Genomic DNA, 15,567 nt, shown 5'->3' on the forward strand with positions numbered 1-15,567 from the left:
AATAGTAATACAGAAAGGCAAAAAGCAGAAATTTCAAAAAGATTAGATACAGTAAGTGGATGTTTGTTTAAGTAAAACTGATAAGTGCTCAGCTCTTTCTGTGTAATCATCCTCAAAATGGTTCTCCTTACGAACGAGTTTCACTTAGACAGGTGTGATAAAGTTCAAGAAAGTGACCCTCTTAACTTGTTTGTCACTGTGGTGAGCTGAGACAAGACTGCCCTGCAGGTTAGTCTGGTCTATCTGGTACATCCCTGTTTCATCCCTCAAAATTAGTTTTGTAAGCAGCAAAGAAGAGAAGCTTTCCCAGCTACTTGTGTAAGCTTGGAAGTCTTGTGATATACATTTTTTGTCTTAAACGAAGGGACATGTGATAAGTGCTTTGAGGTTTTGTGAAGCTACAGAGTTCACACATGTAAGGCTTCATAAAGCAGTCCTTATTAGCACACAGGCAAAGCACCAGGCATGGTGGACTTGTATGTAGTATTGCTGATAGATAGCCACAATGGCGAGCATGTTTTTACCACCAACCTTTTATTTATCCTAATTATCTAAAAGGCATTTAAGCCTGCCTGCCTGCCTGTCTATCTACATATCTATGTGTGTTGGCGTTTTGCCTGTATATATGTTAGTGTGAGAGTGTTAGATCCCCTGGAACTGGAGTTGCAGACAGTTGTGAGCTGACATGGAGGTGATGGGCATTGAACCTAGGTCCTCTGAGTGCAGAGCGGCAGTGCTTTTAACTGCTGCGCCATCTCTCCAGCCCTCATTTAAGCCCCTTTAAAGGCATGTTAGACAGGTGAGTGAGTAAAGCTCTGTCTGAATTCAGTTCCTGGAGTCCATGTTTTAGACGATGAAAGCCAGCTCCAACACACCTCTTCATGTTGGGAAAAGACAGTGCATTTTAAATAGTCTAGACGTGTGGATGATTGTGGTTGTGTACACTTGATGGTGGGGGAAACATGAGGACATTTCTCATTTGCCTACTGTTATAAAAAAAGATGATAAAGTATTTAGAAAGAGAGTTGAAAATGCTTTTGGAAGTTGGAAATTCAAGTAGTGAGAGGACAAAACTATGATTATTGTTTTTGTAACATGTGTATTTAATAGTTCCTTCCTACCAGGAAGTATATGTCCTGAGAACTAAATATGTACTCACTGTGCATAAGAGCACTTCAATTTTCCAAGTTGACTTAGAAGTCAGTTCTGCTTCTAACAAGTTCTAGACTTAGAATTAAAACTTAGAGCTGTTGGACTGTAAAAACGTTCATCTAATGTACTACATTAGAAGTGTGATTGTTTGGGACCACACTTCAAAACTAACCACATCACCCTTCAATATGTGTTATATAGTGTATCATTGAAAAAAGTACTACTTTAAAATAGTATGAAAAATTTTATTTAGAAATATTTAATATTTGTCATTTATGAATATTTTGGAAAATAAATGATTGCTTTTCCTTCTTTAAGATGTTTTTTCCCGGATGCCACTCATGAATGGCCTTATTGGACCCAGTCCTCATCTCCCACATCATTCTTTGCCTGCTGGAAGTGCACTGGGGACTTTCCCTGCTATAGCACAATCCCCTTATACTGATGTCAGGTATTTAAACTTTCTATGGAAACAAATTATACTACCCTTTGTTCTGTCTTAGTCTTTTAAGTTATTATGCATGGTATTAGTACTTATTATATTTACTAAGAATTTTACTTAAGGATTTCAAACATATTTAAAGCTATTTTGAAGAAGATCCTAAGGAGAGTAGTACTTGAGCATAGTATTAATAGAAAGTTACTTTGTTTATAAAGTAAAGATGTTCTGTTATTTTTCCAGGGATAAAAGTCTAGCATTTAATGTAATGGCAAGTGATGCTAACAGCTCCTGGGTGCCGACAGCTCCAAGTATGGAGGGGGAAAACGACAGCCTGTCAAATGCCCAGAGGAGCACACTGAAGTGGGAGAAGGAGGAGGCTCTTGGTGAGGTGGCAACAGTGGCACCAGTCCTCTACACAAATATTAATTTCCCCAACTTAAAGGAAGAATTCCCAGGTTAGTAGTAATAGATGTGTTAACATACCTGTGAAATTTACCCAGTCTCTCCTCAATGCCCTGCCTTTGTTTTAAAAGGCACTAGAAAGTCTTTTTGTTGTGGTTGTTACTGTTGTTCTTGTTTTTGTTTGTTTTGGTTTTGTCCATAAGGTTTCACTGTGTAGCCCTGGCTTTCCTGGAACTCACTTTTGTAAACCAGGCTGGCCTCGAATTCAGCTCTGCCTGCCCTGTGATTGAAGGTGTGTACCACCATGCCCTTTTTGTCATCCCATGCTCATCTTGACCTGATAGCCCAAGATGAAAGATAGTACTTAGTATCTCTAGGCCTTGTGCTCATTTAAATATTTCCCCAAACTCTTTAATTAATGAGATTGTCAGTTGTCCAGGTCTTAGCAGTGCTCAATTATGAGGTTGTTAGTGCTATGTGATTCTTTTTTTTTTTTTAATTAAGCGAAAATGTTACCAATTCTTGGAGGTTTTCCCCATATATATGATGCATTTTGACCATCATACTTATCCAGTGTTCCACTTCGTAACCCTCCCAGATTCACCCCCCTTTCCTTCCAAGTTTTTTCTCCTCCTCTAAAAAACAAAACAATCCATGGAATCCAGTGTGTACCGCCCATATCCTTCTGGATGTGGGACCCATCCACTCTAACATGGTTTACCTCCTAGGGGTCATACTCCTGTCGAAAATCGACTTTCCTTTCTCACGCCATCAACTCACTAACTCCTCATCTAGGCATGGAAACTCGCAAACTCTTCCCCTGCGAGCCAGAAGCTGCAGGAGGGCATTGGATCCAGACAGTTCCAGACAGTTATGAGTCTCCATGTGACTACTAGAACTCACGCCTGGATCCTCTGGAAGAGCAGCCACTGATCTTTACCACCCAGTCAGCTCTCTCTCCATCCCAGTCATCGAACTGTCTTAGACATGTTGCCCAACGCCAAGCAAGATCTTCATTTGTTTCATCTACATCTGATACATAAAATCTGAATGATATTTTATTGTAGTGTTTTGCCTGTGCCTTGTTTAGACTAAGACTGAATCATCAGTTGTAATTTCACTTCGGAACTCAAAACATTTTGAATTTTAGATAGTTTTAGATTTCTGATTTTCACATTAATAACACTCAACCTGTTTTGTGCTAAAATATGATCAAAATAAGTTCAGAAGTAGCTTTTATTACAACTCTCCATCACCGTCTTTGTGAAAGTGTGTCTTCTATGCTTTTGCAGATTGGACTACTCGAGTGAAACAAATTGCCAAGTTGTGGAGAAAAGCCAGCTCTCAGGAAAGAGCGCCATATGTGGTATTTAAATAATTCCTATGTGTTAGATCTTTAAGCACAATATTTGAAACTTATTTTTAGTAGGTAATAAAAAGAAAATACTTGTTAATACTTAGAAAACTAGCAGTTTTATATAGTAACTCATCTTATTTCACCAAAGAACATAACATTTTAAAGCTATGTAACAGGTCAGAGTATTTAAGGTTTCAATTAATTCATGTCACCTTGAAATTGTTTTATCTCTTAACAGACAGTACTGCTATTGAGAGTGAGAGTAGTTTTTAATGTATATGAGTTTACAAGGAAATCTTTATACATGTTGCATTCGAGACTTCCTTTAAGGAGTCCTGAAATACCACCAGAGTTTGAAATGATTACATAATTCACAATTCAGGATAGTGAATAATTATCTTCTAAGGAGCTGGAATGAAATGAACCCTTTTGTGTACCTGTAGTCACATTAAAGCCTTTTTGTTGTTTACCTGACCTTTCATGCATTGATATTCAGCTACAATGATAACTTTGGATGGAGCCAATGGGGGGCAGGGCTGGAGGATAATTTTATGGTTTGTTTTCCCTTAAATTTTGTAGCGATAGAATATTTTTTTATAACTTGCCTTGATGGTAAGCTTCAGCTTTCCAGCTGTTTTAGTTGGACGGTCAGTTTGCTTTTTTTAATGTAAGTTGAGGATGTGCTAAGTCTTCCATGTTGTAATGCTGTGTTTGGATTATAGTAAACTCTATTCTATTGCACTGGGATTCCTGCAGTGACTCAAGCATATATGTAGAAATGCCTTCTCTCTCAGCAGCGTGCCCTGTGCAGGTGTCTGCTTACTGTCTAGGTCCGTTCTTAGCAGAGGTTAAGTTTTCAAGAGTGATGCTTCAAATATTTAACACACGTTTTATAGCTTACAAATAGGACATATTTTGTTTTTTCTTTTTGTCAAAGCAAAAAGCCAGAGATAACAGAGCTGCTTTACGCATCAATAAAGTTCAGATGTCAAATGATTCTATGAAGAGGCAACAACAGCAAGACAGCATCGATCCCACCTCACGCATCGATTCGGATCTTTTTAAAGATCCTTTAAAGCAGAGGGAATCAGAGCATGAACAGGAATGGAAGTTTAGACAGGTATTGGAATTTTGGATGATCTTTTTAAAAATTATCTTATTTTCTGACATTTCCAGCCATTGCCCCTCCCCAGTCCTGCCTCCTACAGTTTCTCATTCCACTCCTCCTTCCTCTTGCCTCCAAGAGGGTGTTCAACACCGCACCCCCATCCCTGCAGGACCTCCCCCTTACCTGGGCCTCAAGTTTCTGCAGGATCAGGTGCATCTCCCACCACTGAGGTCAGAGCAGGCCGTCCTCTGCTGTATGTGTGCTCTGGACCAGCCTATGTTGGTGGCTCAGTCTCTGGGAGATCTCTGGGTTCCAGGGCTTCCTATGGGGTCACCCTCCCCTTCAACTTCTTCAATTCTCTCCCTAATTGGACCATAGGGGTCCCCAACTTCATTCCAGTGGTTGGGTAGAAGTATCTGCATCTATCTCAGTCAGCTGCTTGTTGGGCCTCTCAGAGGACACCATGCCAGGCTCCTGTCTGTAAGCACTCCACAGCATCAGTAACAGTGTCGGGCCCCCAAACCCCACCCAGAAATGGATCCCAAGTTTGGCCAGTCATTGAGCCATTTTTCCTTCAGTCTCTTCTCCATCTTTTTGTCCCTGTATTTCTTTTAGACAACAATTCTGAGTCAGAGTCAGACATTTTGACTGTGGGTTGGTAACCCTGTCCCTCAACTTGAAGCCCTGTCTATCTACTGGAGATGGACACTTCGAGTTCCCTCTCCCCATTGTTGGACATTTTGGCTAAGATCACTGCCATTGAAACCTGAGTGTCTTACCTCCCAGGTCTGGTACTTTCTAGAGGGTCCCCCAACTCCAACCCCCGAGGCTGCATATTTCCATTCATTCTCCTGTCCTCCTTCTTGTGAGAAGAGATAGGAAAAGGAAACCATTTAAGAGAGAAGAGGTGGGAAGAAGGAGGCAGTTTTACTGGGAGAGCTTTACAGAGACAGGTTGAATAGAGAACGAGTTAGATATAGGTGAAGACAGATAGTGTCACCCCCTCCCCATACCTGATCCTGTACCCCCTTTCCACTCAATCTCCCCTCTCCTACCTAGGTCCCTCGCTCCCTCTGCCTCTGTGATTATTTTCTTCCCCCTTCTAAGTGGAATTGAAACATCCTCACTTGGGCCTTTCTGCTTGTTAAGAACTTCTTAAGATCTGTGGGTTGATTGCATTCTAGATATTCTATACCTTTTGGCTACCATGCCTGTCCTTTTGGATCTGGGTTACCTCACTCAGGATAGTATTTTCTAGTTCCATCGATTTGGCTGCAAAATTCATGATGTCTCATTTTTAATAGCTGAGTAATATTCCGTTGTATAAATTAACCACGTTTTCTGTATCCATTCTTTGGTTGAGGGACATCTAGTTTCCAACTTCTGGCCATTACAAATAAGGCTGCTATGAACATGTGCCCCTGTGGCATGGTGGGCATCTTTTGGGTATACAACCAGGAGTGGTATTGGTGGATCTTCAGGTAAAACTATTTTCTGAGGAAGTGCCAGATTGATTTCCAGAATGGTTGTCCCAGCTTGCCCTCCCACCAGCAGTAGAGGTGTGTTCCTCTTTCTCCATAGCCTCACTAGCATCTGCTATCTCCTGAGGTTTTTTATCTTAGCCATGCTGATTGTTGTGAAGTAAAATCTCAGGGTCATTTTGATTTTCGTTTCTCTGATGACTAAGGCCTTTGAACATTTCTTTAAGTACGTCTCGATGGCCATTCAAGATTCTTCTCTTGTGAATTCTCTTTTGAACTCTGTACTCCATTTTTTAATTAGGTTACTTTTTTTCTTTCCTTTTTTCTTTTTTTGGAAGTTAACTTCTTGAGTTCTTCTATATTTTGAATATTGGCCCTCTATTGGATGTAAAGTTAGTGGAGAATTTTTCCCAATCTGTAGGTTGCTGATTTGTCTTTTCAACTGTGTCCTTAGTCTTACAGAAGCTTTTCAGGTTCATGAGATCCTATGTATCAATTATTGATCTTAGTGCCTGAGCCATTGGAGTTCTGTTCAGGAAATTTCCCCCTGTGCCAATGAGTTTGAGGCCCTTTCCTGTGTTCTTTTCTATTAGACTCAGTGTTTCTGGCTTTTGCCTGAGGTTTTTTATCCTCTTGGACTTGAGCTGTGTGCAAGGTGATAAATATGGATCTATTTTCAGATCACCAGTTGGACCAGCAACTTTTATTGAAGATGCTGTCTTTCCTCCACTATTTGTTTTTGGCTGTGTGTGTTTCTCAAAGATCAAGTGTCCATAGATGTGTGGGTTTATTTCTGGGGTTCCCATTTGATTCCATTGATTGGACTTTCTGTCTCTCTCTTTTTTTTTTTTTTTTTTTAATCTATTGCTTTGTAGTACAGCTTGAGGTCAGGGATGATGATTCCCCCTGAATGGCTATCATGGTTTGTTTGTTTTTTTTTCCATATGAAGTTGAGAATTGCTCTTTCCATATCTGTGAAGAATTGTGTTGGAATTTTGATGGGAATTGCATTAAATCTGTAGATGGCCATTTTCACTATGTTAATCCTGTTGATCCATGAGCATGGGAGATCTTTCCATCTTCTGAAGTCCTCAATTTTTTTCTTCAAGGGTTTGAAGTTATACAGATATTTTACTTGCTTGATAAAGAATTACACCAAGATATTTTATATTATTTGTGGCTATATTGTGAAAGGTATTGCTTCCCTAATTTCCCTCTCACCCTGTTTATTAATTGTATAAAGGAAGGCTACTGATTTATTTGAATTAATTTTATATCCATTCTCTTTTCTGAAGTTGTTTATCAGCTGTAGGAGTTCTCTTTTGGGGTTTTTGAGGTCACTTATATATACTATCTTCTTCCTCTCCATTTGTTTTTCTTTGATCTCCTTTTGTTGTCTAATTGCTCTTGTCTGTGGCCATACCCCACTGAACAGTGTGCATAGTCTCATCTTGAATAATTTGCTTTTTAAATTGCATTTTTGATTGTTTTTTAAAGATTTATTTGTTTTATGTAAGTACAATGTACACTGTCATTGTCTTCAGACACACCAGAAGAGGGCATAAGATTCCATTACAGATGGTTTTGAGCTACCTTGTGGTTGTTGGGAATTGAACTCAGGACCTCTGGAAGAGCAGTCAGTGCTCTTAACCACTGAGCCATCTCTCCGGCCCCACATTTTTGATTTTTAAGTAAGTGAGGTAGTTATGTCATTTCAGATTATAATTTTTAATAGAACTTGAAAAATGTTAAAAACAGATTTCTCTTTTTGGTTATATTTTCAAATTGGTTGTAGATACTTGCCAAAATATATATAATATACCACTATAGGACTAAATAGGGCACACTATTATGATAATCCTTTTCCTAGTAATTTGTCTACTAGGAAGCAGTCTGCTAGTTACTGACATCAGATGATGAACTTTGTGCTGTCTTCTTTCTGTGATTTGTGTGCTTTTTCCTTAACAGCAAATGCGTCAGAAAAGTAAGCAGCAAGCTAAAATTGAAGCCACACAGAAGCTGGAACAAGTGAAGAATGAACAGCAGCAGCAGCAGCAGCAACAGCAACAACAACAACAACAACAACAACAACAACAACAACAACAGCAACAACAACAACTTGCTTCTCAGCACCTTCTAGTAGCACCTGGTTCAGATCCTCCCAGTAGTGGAGCACAGAGTCCCTTGACACCTCAGACTGGCAATGGGAGTGTGTCTCCTGCACAGACATTCCATAAAGACCTGTTCTCCAAACACCTCCCCAGTACTCCTGCTTCCATACCTTCAGATGATGTGTTTGTCAAACCACAACCTCCACCCCCTCCTTCAACCCCATCCCGTATACCTAATCAGGAAAGTCTGTCTCAGTCCCAGAATTCTCAGCCACCTTCTCCACAGATGTTCTCACCTGGATCATCCCACTCCAGACCACCCTCTCCAGTGGATCCTTATGCAAAAATGGTTGGTACTCCTAGACCGCCTCCTGTTGGCCATAGTTTTCCAAGAAGAAATTCTGTTACACCAGTGGAAAACTGTGTGCCTTTATCTTCAGTACCTAGGCCCATTCATATGAATGAAACATCAGCCACAAGGCCATCCCCAGCCAGAGACTTATGTGCTTCCTCCATGACAAACAGTGACCCCTATGCAAAGCCTCCAGATACACCTAGGCCAATGATGACAGATCAGTTTCCCAAACCTTTTAGCCTTCCTAGGTCCCCTGTGATTTCAGAACAAAGTACAAAAGGTCCTCTTGCAGCTGGAGCCAGTGATCACTTTACCAAGCCTTCTCCTAGAACAGACGCCTTTCAGAGGCAACGGCTGCCTGACCCATATGCAGGGCCATCGTTGACACCCGCCCCACTGGGTAATGGGCCGTTTAAGACCCCTCTGCACCCTCCTCCATCTCAGGATCCATATGGATCTTTGTCACAGGCATCAAGACGACTCTCTGTTGACCCTTATGAAAGGCCTGCCTTGACACCAAGGCCAGTAGATAATTTTTCTCATAATCAGTCAAATGATCCATATAGCCAGCCTCCCCTAACTCCACACCCAGCTATGGGTGAATCTTATACTCACTCTTCAAGGGCTTTTTCTCAGCCTGGAACCATATCAAGGTCAGCATCTCAGGACCCATATTCACAACCCCCAGGAACTCCACGTCCTGTTATAGAATCTTACTCCCAAACCTCAGGAACAGCTCGATCCAATCAAGATCCTTATTCCCAACCTCCTGGTACTCCCCGGCCTAACACTATTGACCCATATAGTCAGCAACCACCTACCCCTAGGCCTTCTCCACAGACAGATATGTTTGTTACGTCTGTGGCAAGTCAGAGACACACTGATCCATATACTCATCATCTTGGGCCGCCGAGATCTGGAATTTCTGTTCCCTATTCTCAGCCACCAGCAGCACCAAGGCCAAGGACTTCAGAGGGTTTTACTCGGTCCTCTAGTGCAAGACCAGCCCTCATGCCAAACCAGGATCCTTTTTTGCAAGCAGCACAAAACCGAGTACCAGGTTTACCTGGCCCTTTAATAAGGCCACCTGATACATGTTCCCAGACTCCCAGACCAGCTGGGCCTGGCCTTACAGACACATTCAGTCATGCTTCCCCATCTGGTGTTCGTGATCCCTACGATCAGCCTCCAATGACTCCCAGGCCACATTCTGAGTCTTTCGGGGCTAGTCAAGTTGTCCACGATCTTGTTGACCGTCCAGTTCCTGGATCAGAGGGAAACTTTAGCACATCTTCAAACCTTCCTGTAAGCTCCCAAGGACAGCAATTTTCCAGTGTCTCCCAGCTTCCTGGACCCGTGCCAACCTCAGGAGGAACTGACACACCGAACACCGTGAACATGTCTCAAGCTGACACCGAGAAATTGAGACAGGTAAATGCTACAGCATTTTGAGATGGTTTAAATATATTATCTGTGGAAGCTCCTCATTAAGTCAAATGGTAATGTACTCTACACATACATTAAAGTTATTCTGTACAGTTTATTAAATACAAGGAAAAAGTGAAAATGGTAAAATCAACACCACTTAAATTAGATTTAACCTGGATCTAATTTTATTCTTCATGAATTTGTTGGCAGATCTTTAAATATAAAAACTCTTACTTTAATGGTGGTTTATTCGGCCATGGGGAAAAACACCCAAATCACCAGTTTTCGTTGTAATTTTTTGGTGGGTGGGTGTGCGTGTGTGCGTGTGTGCGTGTGTGCGTGCGTGCGTGCGTGCGTGCGTGCGTGTGTGCGTGCGTGCGTGCGTGCGTGCGTGCGTGTGTGTGTGTGTGTTCGTTCAATAGTTAAATTAAGCTTTAAAACATTTTGAGGGGCTGGGGATTTAGCTCAGTGGTAGAGCGCTTACCTAGGAAGCGCAAGGCCCTGGGTTCGGTCCCCAGCTCCGAAAAAAAGAACCAAAAAAAAAAAAAAAAAAAAAACATTTTGAAATTTTAAATGTTTATGTAGTCACATAATGGAAATGTTAAGAATTTATAAAATGTTTGCTTATAAATTCCAGCAATTTTGTTTCTTTCCATTTAGCGGCAGAAGCTGCGTGAAATCATTCTCCAGCAACAGCAGCAGAAGAAGATTGCTAGTCGCCAGGAGAAGGGGCCTCAGGACACAGCCGTAGTACCTCACCCTCTGCCCCTTCCACACTGGCAGCCAGAGAGCATCAACCAGGCTTTCACCCGACCTCCACCTCCCTATCCTGGGAACACTCGATCACCTGTTATCCCCCCACTAGGACCTAGATATGCAGTTTTCCCCAAAGATCAGCGTGGACCCTATCCTCCTGAGGTTGCTGGTGTGGGGATGAGACCTCATGGATTTAGGTAATGCTTTTCATTTTCTGCTAGATTTAGGTTGACATTGGAAGTAGGAACTGGACAAAAAACATTAGTATTTGGCAAGAAGTGGTTTTCTACTTTTTTATTACTACGAGATACAGTCATCATAGTTTTTAGCTCAGGAGAGATCATGGACTTCTTTCCTCTAAGAACTCTTGACAGACGTTGTAAGTGTTTACAGAGTGACTGATAATCCTAATAATGTAGCGTGTCATGCCAGCTTCCAATGTCGCGGCTGACGCCTAGTGACACTTGTTGTGATATGATGGATGTTAATGATGCATTTTATTCTTTTAGTTAAATTGTAGGATGTCTGTAGAGAGTTGCAGATTAGAGAGGTGTCTCCTTTTAGAGATTGAGTGACACAATTGAGTTTTAGAATGAGTCAACATGTATGACCAATACACACTATTGTAAGGAGAGAGCTCCTTAACATGGGCTTTTTTAGAGGACACATAATTTAATCTTATGTCTGGTATATTCTTTCCTTCCCTTTTTTAATTCTACCTTAGTTGTAGTTTACACTCATTGCTGTTTTGTGTATTTTAAGAAGTGTGTGTGTGTGTGTGTGTGTGTGTGTCTGTGTAGGATGTATATGTAAATGTGCATGGGGAACTAAGAGGTAGATGCCGTGTGTCTTCCATTGTTCTTTCCCTTATAGTGTTGAGAATAAGGTCTCTCCTTCAACCTGGATCTTACTGGTGTGGCAAGACTAGCTTTCCAGTCAACCCTAAGGATGCTCTTGAGTCCTCCCCTCACCCCTCCAGGGTTATGGGCATCACTACTGTGCTTGACCTGTGTGCATGTGTGCATATGCTTGTTCATAAAAGTCCTTAGTGACCGAGCCACCTGTCCAGTGTCTGTCTGTTATTCTTTTTTTTTTTTTTTTTAAATTTTCTACTTCAGTGTGTGAGCCATAAGTCACATGTGATAGGTAGCCAGAGACCAACTTTGTGGATAAATTCTCTCCTTTATGTGTTCTGGGTGTCATACTCAGATCATTTACAGGGCAACCATTTTTACCCATTGAGCCATCCCACTATCCTAGTTTCGTCTATTTAAAAAAAAAAATTAAAGTGTGTGTGTGTGTGTGTGTGTGTGTGTGTGTGTGTGTATAAAATGTGTTTTGATCAACTTCTAACTCCTGTCAGAGTATCTTACATTTTCACTGTCATTGGGCTTAGCAGCAGTATTTTTTTAATCTGTAGACTAACTTAAAATTTCTTTTTCTTTATTTTTTCTTTATTTGTAAATTGATTATCATTCTTAATTATTTGGGTTTTGTTTGTTTTTTGGCTTTTAGAGTTGGATTTCCAGGAGCTAGCCATGGTCCCATGCCAAGCCAAGATCGTTTCCATGTGCCTCAGCAAATACAAGGATCTGGAATTCCTCCAAACATAAGAAGACCAATGTCTATGGAAATGCCTAGACCTTCAAATAACCCACCAATAAATAATCCAGTTGGGCTTCCTCAGCATTTCCCACCACAGGGTCTGCCAGTTCAGCAGCATAATATACTAGGCCAAGCTTTTATTGAGCTGAGGCACAGAGCTCCGGATGGAAGGTCACGGTTGCCATTTGCTGCTTCTCCTGGCAGTGCTATGGAGTCACCTTCTCATCCCAGACATGGAAATTTCCTTCCCAGACCTGATTTTCCTGGTCCTAGACACACAGACCCCATAAGACAACCTCCCCAGTGTCTACCTAATCAGCTACCTGTGCATGCAAATTTAGAGCAGGTCCCACCTTCTCAGCCAGAGCAAGGTCATCCTGCCCACCAATCTTCTATTGTCATGAGGCCCCTAACTCATCCTTTAAGTGGTGAATTTTCTGAGGCTCCTTTGTCAACATCTACCCCAACTGAAACACCCCCAGATAACTTAGAGATAGCTGGTCAGTCTTCTGATGGTCTGGAGGAAAAACTAGACTCTGATGATCCTTCTGTGAAAGAACTGGATGTCAAAGATCTTGAGGGAGTCGAAGTCAAAGATTTGGATGATGAAGATCTAGAAAATTTAAATTTAGACACAGAGGATGGCAAGGGTGATGACCTGGACACTTTAGATAATTTGGAAACCAATGACCCTAACCTGGATGACCTCTTAAGGTCAGATGAATTTGATATCATAGCGTACACAGATCCAGAACTTGACTTAGGGGATAAAAAAAGCATGTTCAATGAGGAATTAGACCTTAATGTTCCAATTGATGATAAGCTAGATAATCAGTGTGTATCTGTTGAACCCAAAATAAGGGATCAAGGAGACAAAACTATGGTTCTTGAAGATAAGGATTTGCCACAGAAAAAGTCCAGTGGTATCAGTGAGATAAAGACAGAAGCCCTGTCTCCCCACTCTAAAGAAGAACCAGAGAGTGACATTAAAAACTGCGATGACAGTAGAGGAGATGCCGAGATAGCGTGCTCACAGGCTTCTGGTCAGACCAGTCACAGTGATCGAGGAAAGCCTTCTCTGCTGACTACTGATCAAGAGATGCTTGAGAAAAGAAATAACCGGGAAAATGCAGCTCCTGGTGTCTGTGCCATTCAAGAGTCCACTCCTCTGCCTGCTCAAGACGTGATGAACTCTTGTGACATAACAGGATCGACTCCAGTTCTCTCGAGTTTACTCTCGAATGAAAAGTGTGATAGCTCTGACATTAGGCCTTCAGTGTCTTCCCCACCAACTCTCCCCATCTCACCATCCACTCATGGGTCAAGTTTGCCTCCTACTTTAATACCACCTGGCCCTCTCTTGGATAATACCATGAATTCTAATGTAACAGTGGTCCCTAGGGTAAACCATGCATTTTCTCAGGGTGTGCCAGTAAATCCAGGATTCCTTCAGGGTCAGTCATCAGTGAACCATTTAGGGACAGGGAAACCTACGAATCAAACTGTGCCTCTCACAAATCAGTCCAGCACCAGTGGCATGCCTGGACCACAGCAGCTAATGATGCCTCAAACATTAGCCCAGCAGAGCAGAGAGAGGCCCCTCCTTCTAGAGGAACAGCCTCTGCTTCTACAAGATCTTTTGGATCAAGAGAGGCAGGAGCAGCAGCAGCAAAGACAAATGCAAGCTATGATTCGTCAGCGGTCAGAACCATTCTTCCCTAACATTGGTAGGAAATTCCTTCTGTCTCAAAACAACTTACTGGGGCATTTGAGTACATGCAGCATGCTTGTAAATACTCATTGTTGAGATTACATATGGAATCAGTGTAATCTGAGAATTTTCTATCTTCTCGGGTCTTTAAACTGAAGACAGAAATTTTAGATTTCTTCCAGGTCAGTAAAAATGAAGATAACCTTGAATTGTTACCTCATTCAGTCCGGCTTGTGTTAATGTGGTTTTAGTTTTATCTGCCAATTGTCATGAGAAGATAAATGTAAGGAAATTATGATAGAAATAAAACTCCTTGTTCTTTTGTGTACAATGTTGGTAAAGGGTTCTTGTCATTTGGTTTTTTATACTCCACAGATAGTTCTTTCAACTTATTTTTCTTGGTTTACTATTTTTAATAAAAATACAAGTCCATGCAGCCCAACCCTTCAGTGCCTTGCCTAGAAGAATTAAAAGTCAGCAGGCATATATCTGAGAATACTTTTTTCTGAACATCAATGACAAAAGCATTGTGTCAGCATGTGGTGCAGACTCTAATATATGACTCTGTTCCACTCACATGCAAAGAGACACTCCGTACCCTCTTCGTACTTTTATTTGTAGTTATAGCCTGGACATAGTTGTAGTCTTTTTCTTTCTTTTAAAAAAAATGATAACTAATTTAGTGGAATTCTTTAGTATTGGAAATAACTGCAAACTTTCATTTCTTTTATTGCATTACTAAAAAAATATCATTCTAATTGGCATTGTACAGGTTGGAACCAATGGGAACTCATTGCTGAACATCATTGTTATGATCACCAATGACTTACAGACTTGTTCTCCTTTCTGAAAGACTAATATATTAAAGTATGCTTCAGTTGTAGACATCTGAAATTCAGCTAAGTTAGGGTGTTACCATTTCTAGATTCCCCTATGTAGTGTAGAAACATAATGATTATTAAATAATAAGGTACAAGAGTTTATAAACTATGCAATTATTGTGATACTTAAGTGTACCACTTTGTGTATCTTGAACCATGAACTTGAGTAATGTCAAAATACATTTCTTCTTTAGATTTCGATGCAATAACAGATCCTATAATGAAAGCGAAAATGGTAGCCCTTAAAGGCATAAATAAAGTGATGGCACAGAACAGCCTGGGCATGCCACCAATGGTGATGAGCAGGTAGGTAGAAATGTGCTCTTCCTTCCTGGGCGTGCGGATGTGCTTCTTAGAGTGCCTCAAAACTCAAAAGCCTACTCTTCTCGATATAAAGAGTATTTAAATTCATCTGGACGCAGGGTATTTCCACTCAGGGAGAATGAACTGTAAAATACCACGCAAACATTAGGAAGACTGACTTGGTCATTGAGGAAAGCCAAATTGTTTTTGTTTGTTTAATTTAAAGAAGTGTTAGCACTAAGATTTTCCTTCAAGAAATTCTGTGGTTAAGGAAAATATTAATTCAGCTCTAAAATGAAATATTCCATAGATGACTTTGAATTAGAGAAGGGAAAACAGCAATTTATGGACATTTGGATACTGGGATTGTGGTATTTACATAGTTTTAACATAACAGAAAGTGGAAATTGTCCATTCAGGGGGTTTAGATTGAATGCTTGTTAAGCTGCAGTGGTCTGTGCCACAGGGCAGTGCT

The 15,567-nt window shown here is 41.0% G+C and overlaps 1 protein-coding gene across 33 annotated transcripts in view; it reads left to right on the forward strand.

Moving 5' to 3' along the window:
- Kmt2c (lysine methyltransferase 2C) overlaps positions 1-15,567 on the forward strand; it is a 402,268-nt gene that overhangs the window by 162,168 nt on the left and 224,533 nt on the right. For all 33 annotated transcript variants that reach the window (XR_010065729.1, XR_005504105.2, XR_005504104.2 and 30 more), the window contains 8 exons: positions 1,471-1,603; positions 1,835-2,049; positions 3,289-3,362; positions 4,291-4,473; positions 7,911-9,839; positions 10,497-10,789; positions 12,108-13,924; positions 14,984-15,095. Coding sequence is in view for 30 of the 33 variants with exons in the window: in XM_039108963.2 (XP_038964891.1) it covers positions 1,471-1,603; positions 1,835-2,049; positions 3,289-3,362; positions 4,291-4,473; positions 7,911-9,839; positions 10,497-10,789; positions 12,108-13,924; positions 14,984-15,095 (4,756 nt within the window). In the remaining 3 variants the exon portion in view is untranslated. The remainder of the gene's footprint in view (positions 1-1,470; positions 1,604-1,834; positions 2,050-3,288; positions 3,363-4,290; positions 4,474-7,910; positions 9,840-10,496; positions 10,790-12,107; positions 13,925-14,983; positions 15,096-15,567) is intronic.

This window comes from Rattus norvegicus, chromosome 4, assembly GCF_036323735.1.
Source record: "Rattus norvegicus strain BN/NHsdMcwi chromosome 4, GRCr8, whole genome shotgun sequence".
Taxonomy (NCBI): Eukaryota; Metazoa; Chordata; class Mammalia; order Rodentia; family Muridae; genus Rattus; species Rattus norvegicus.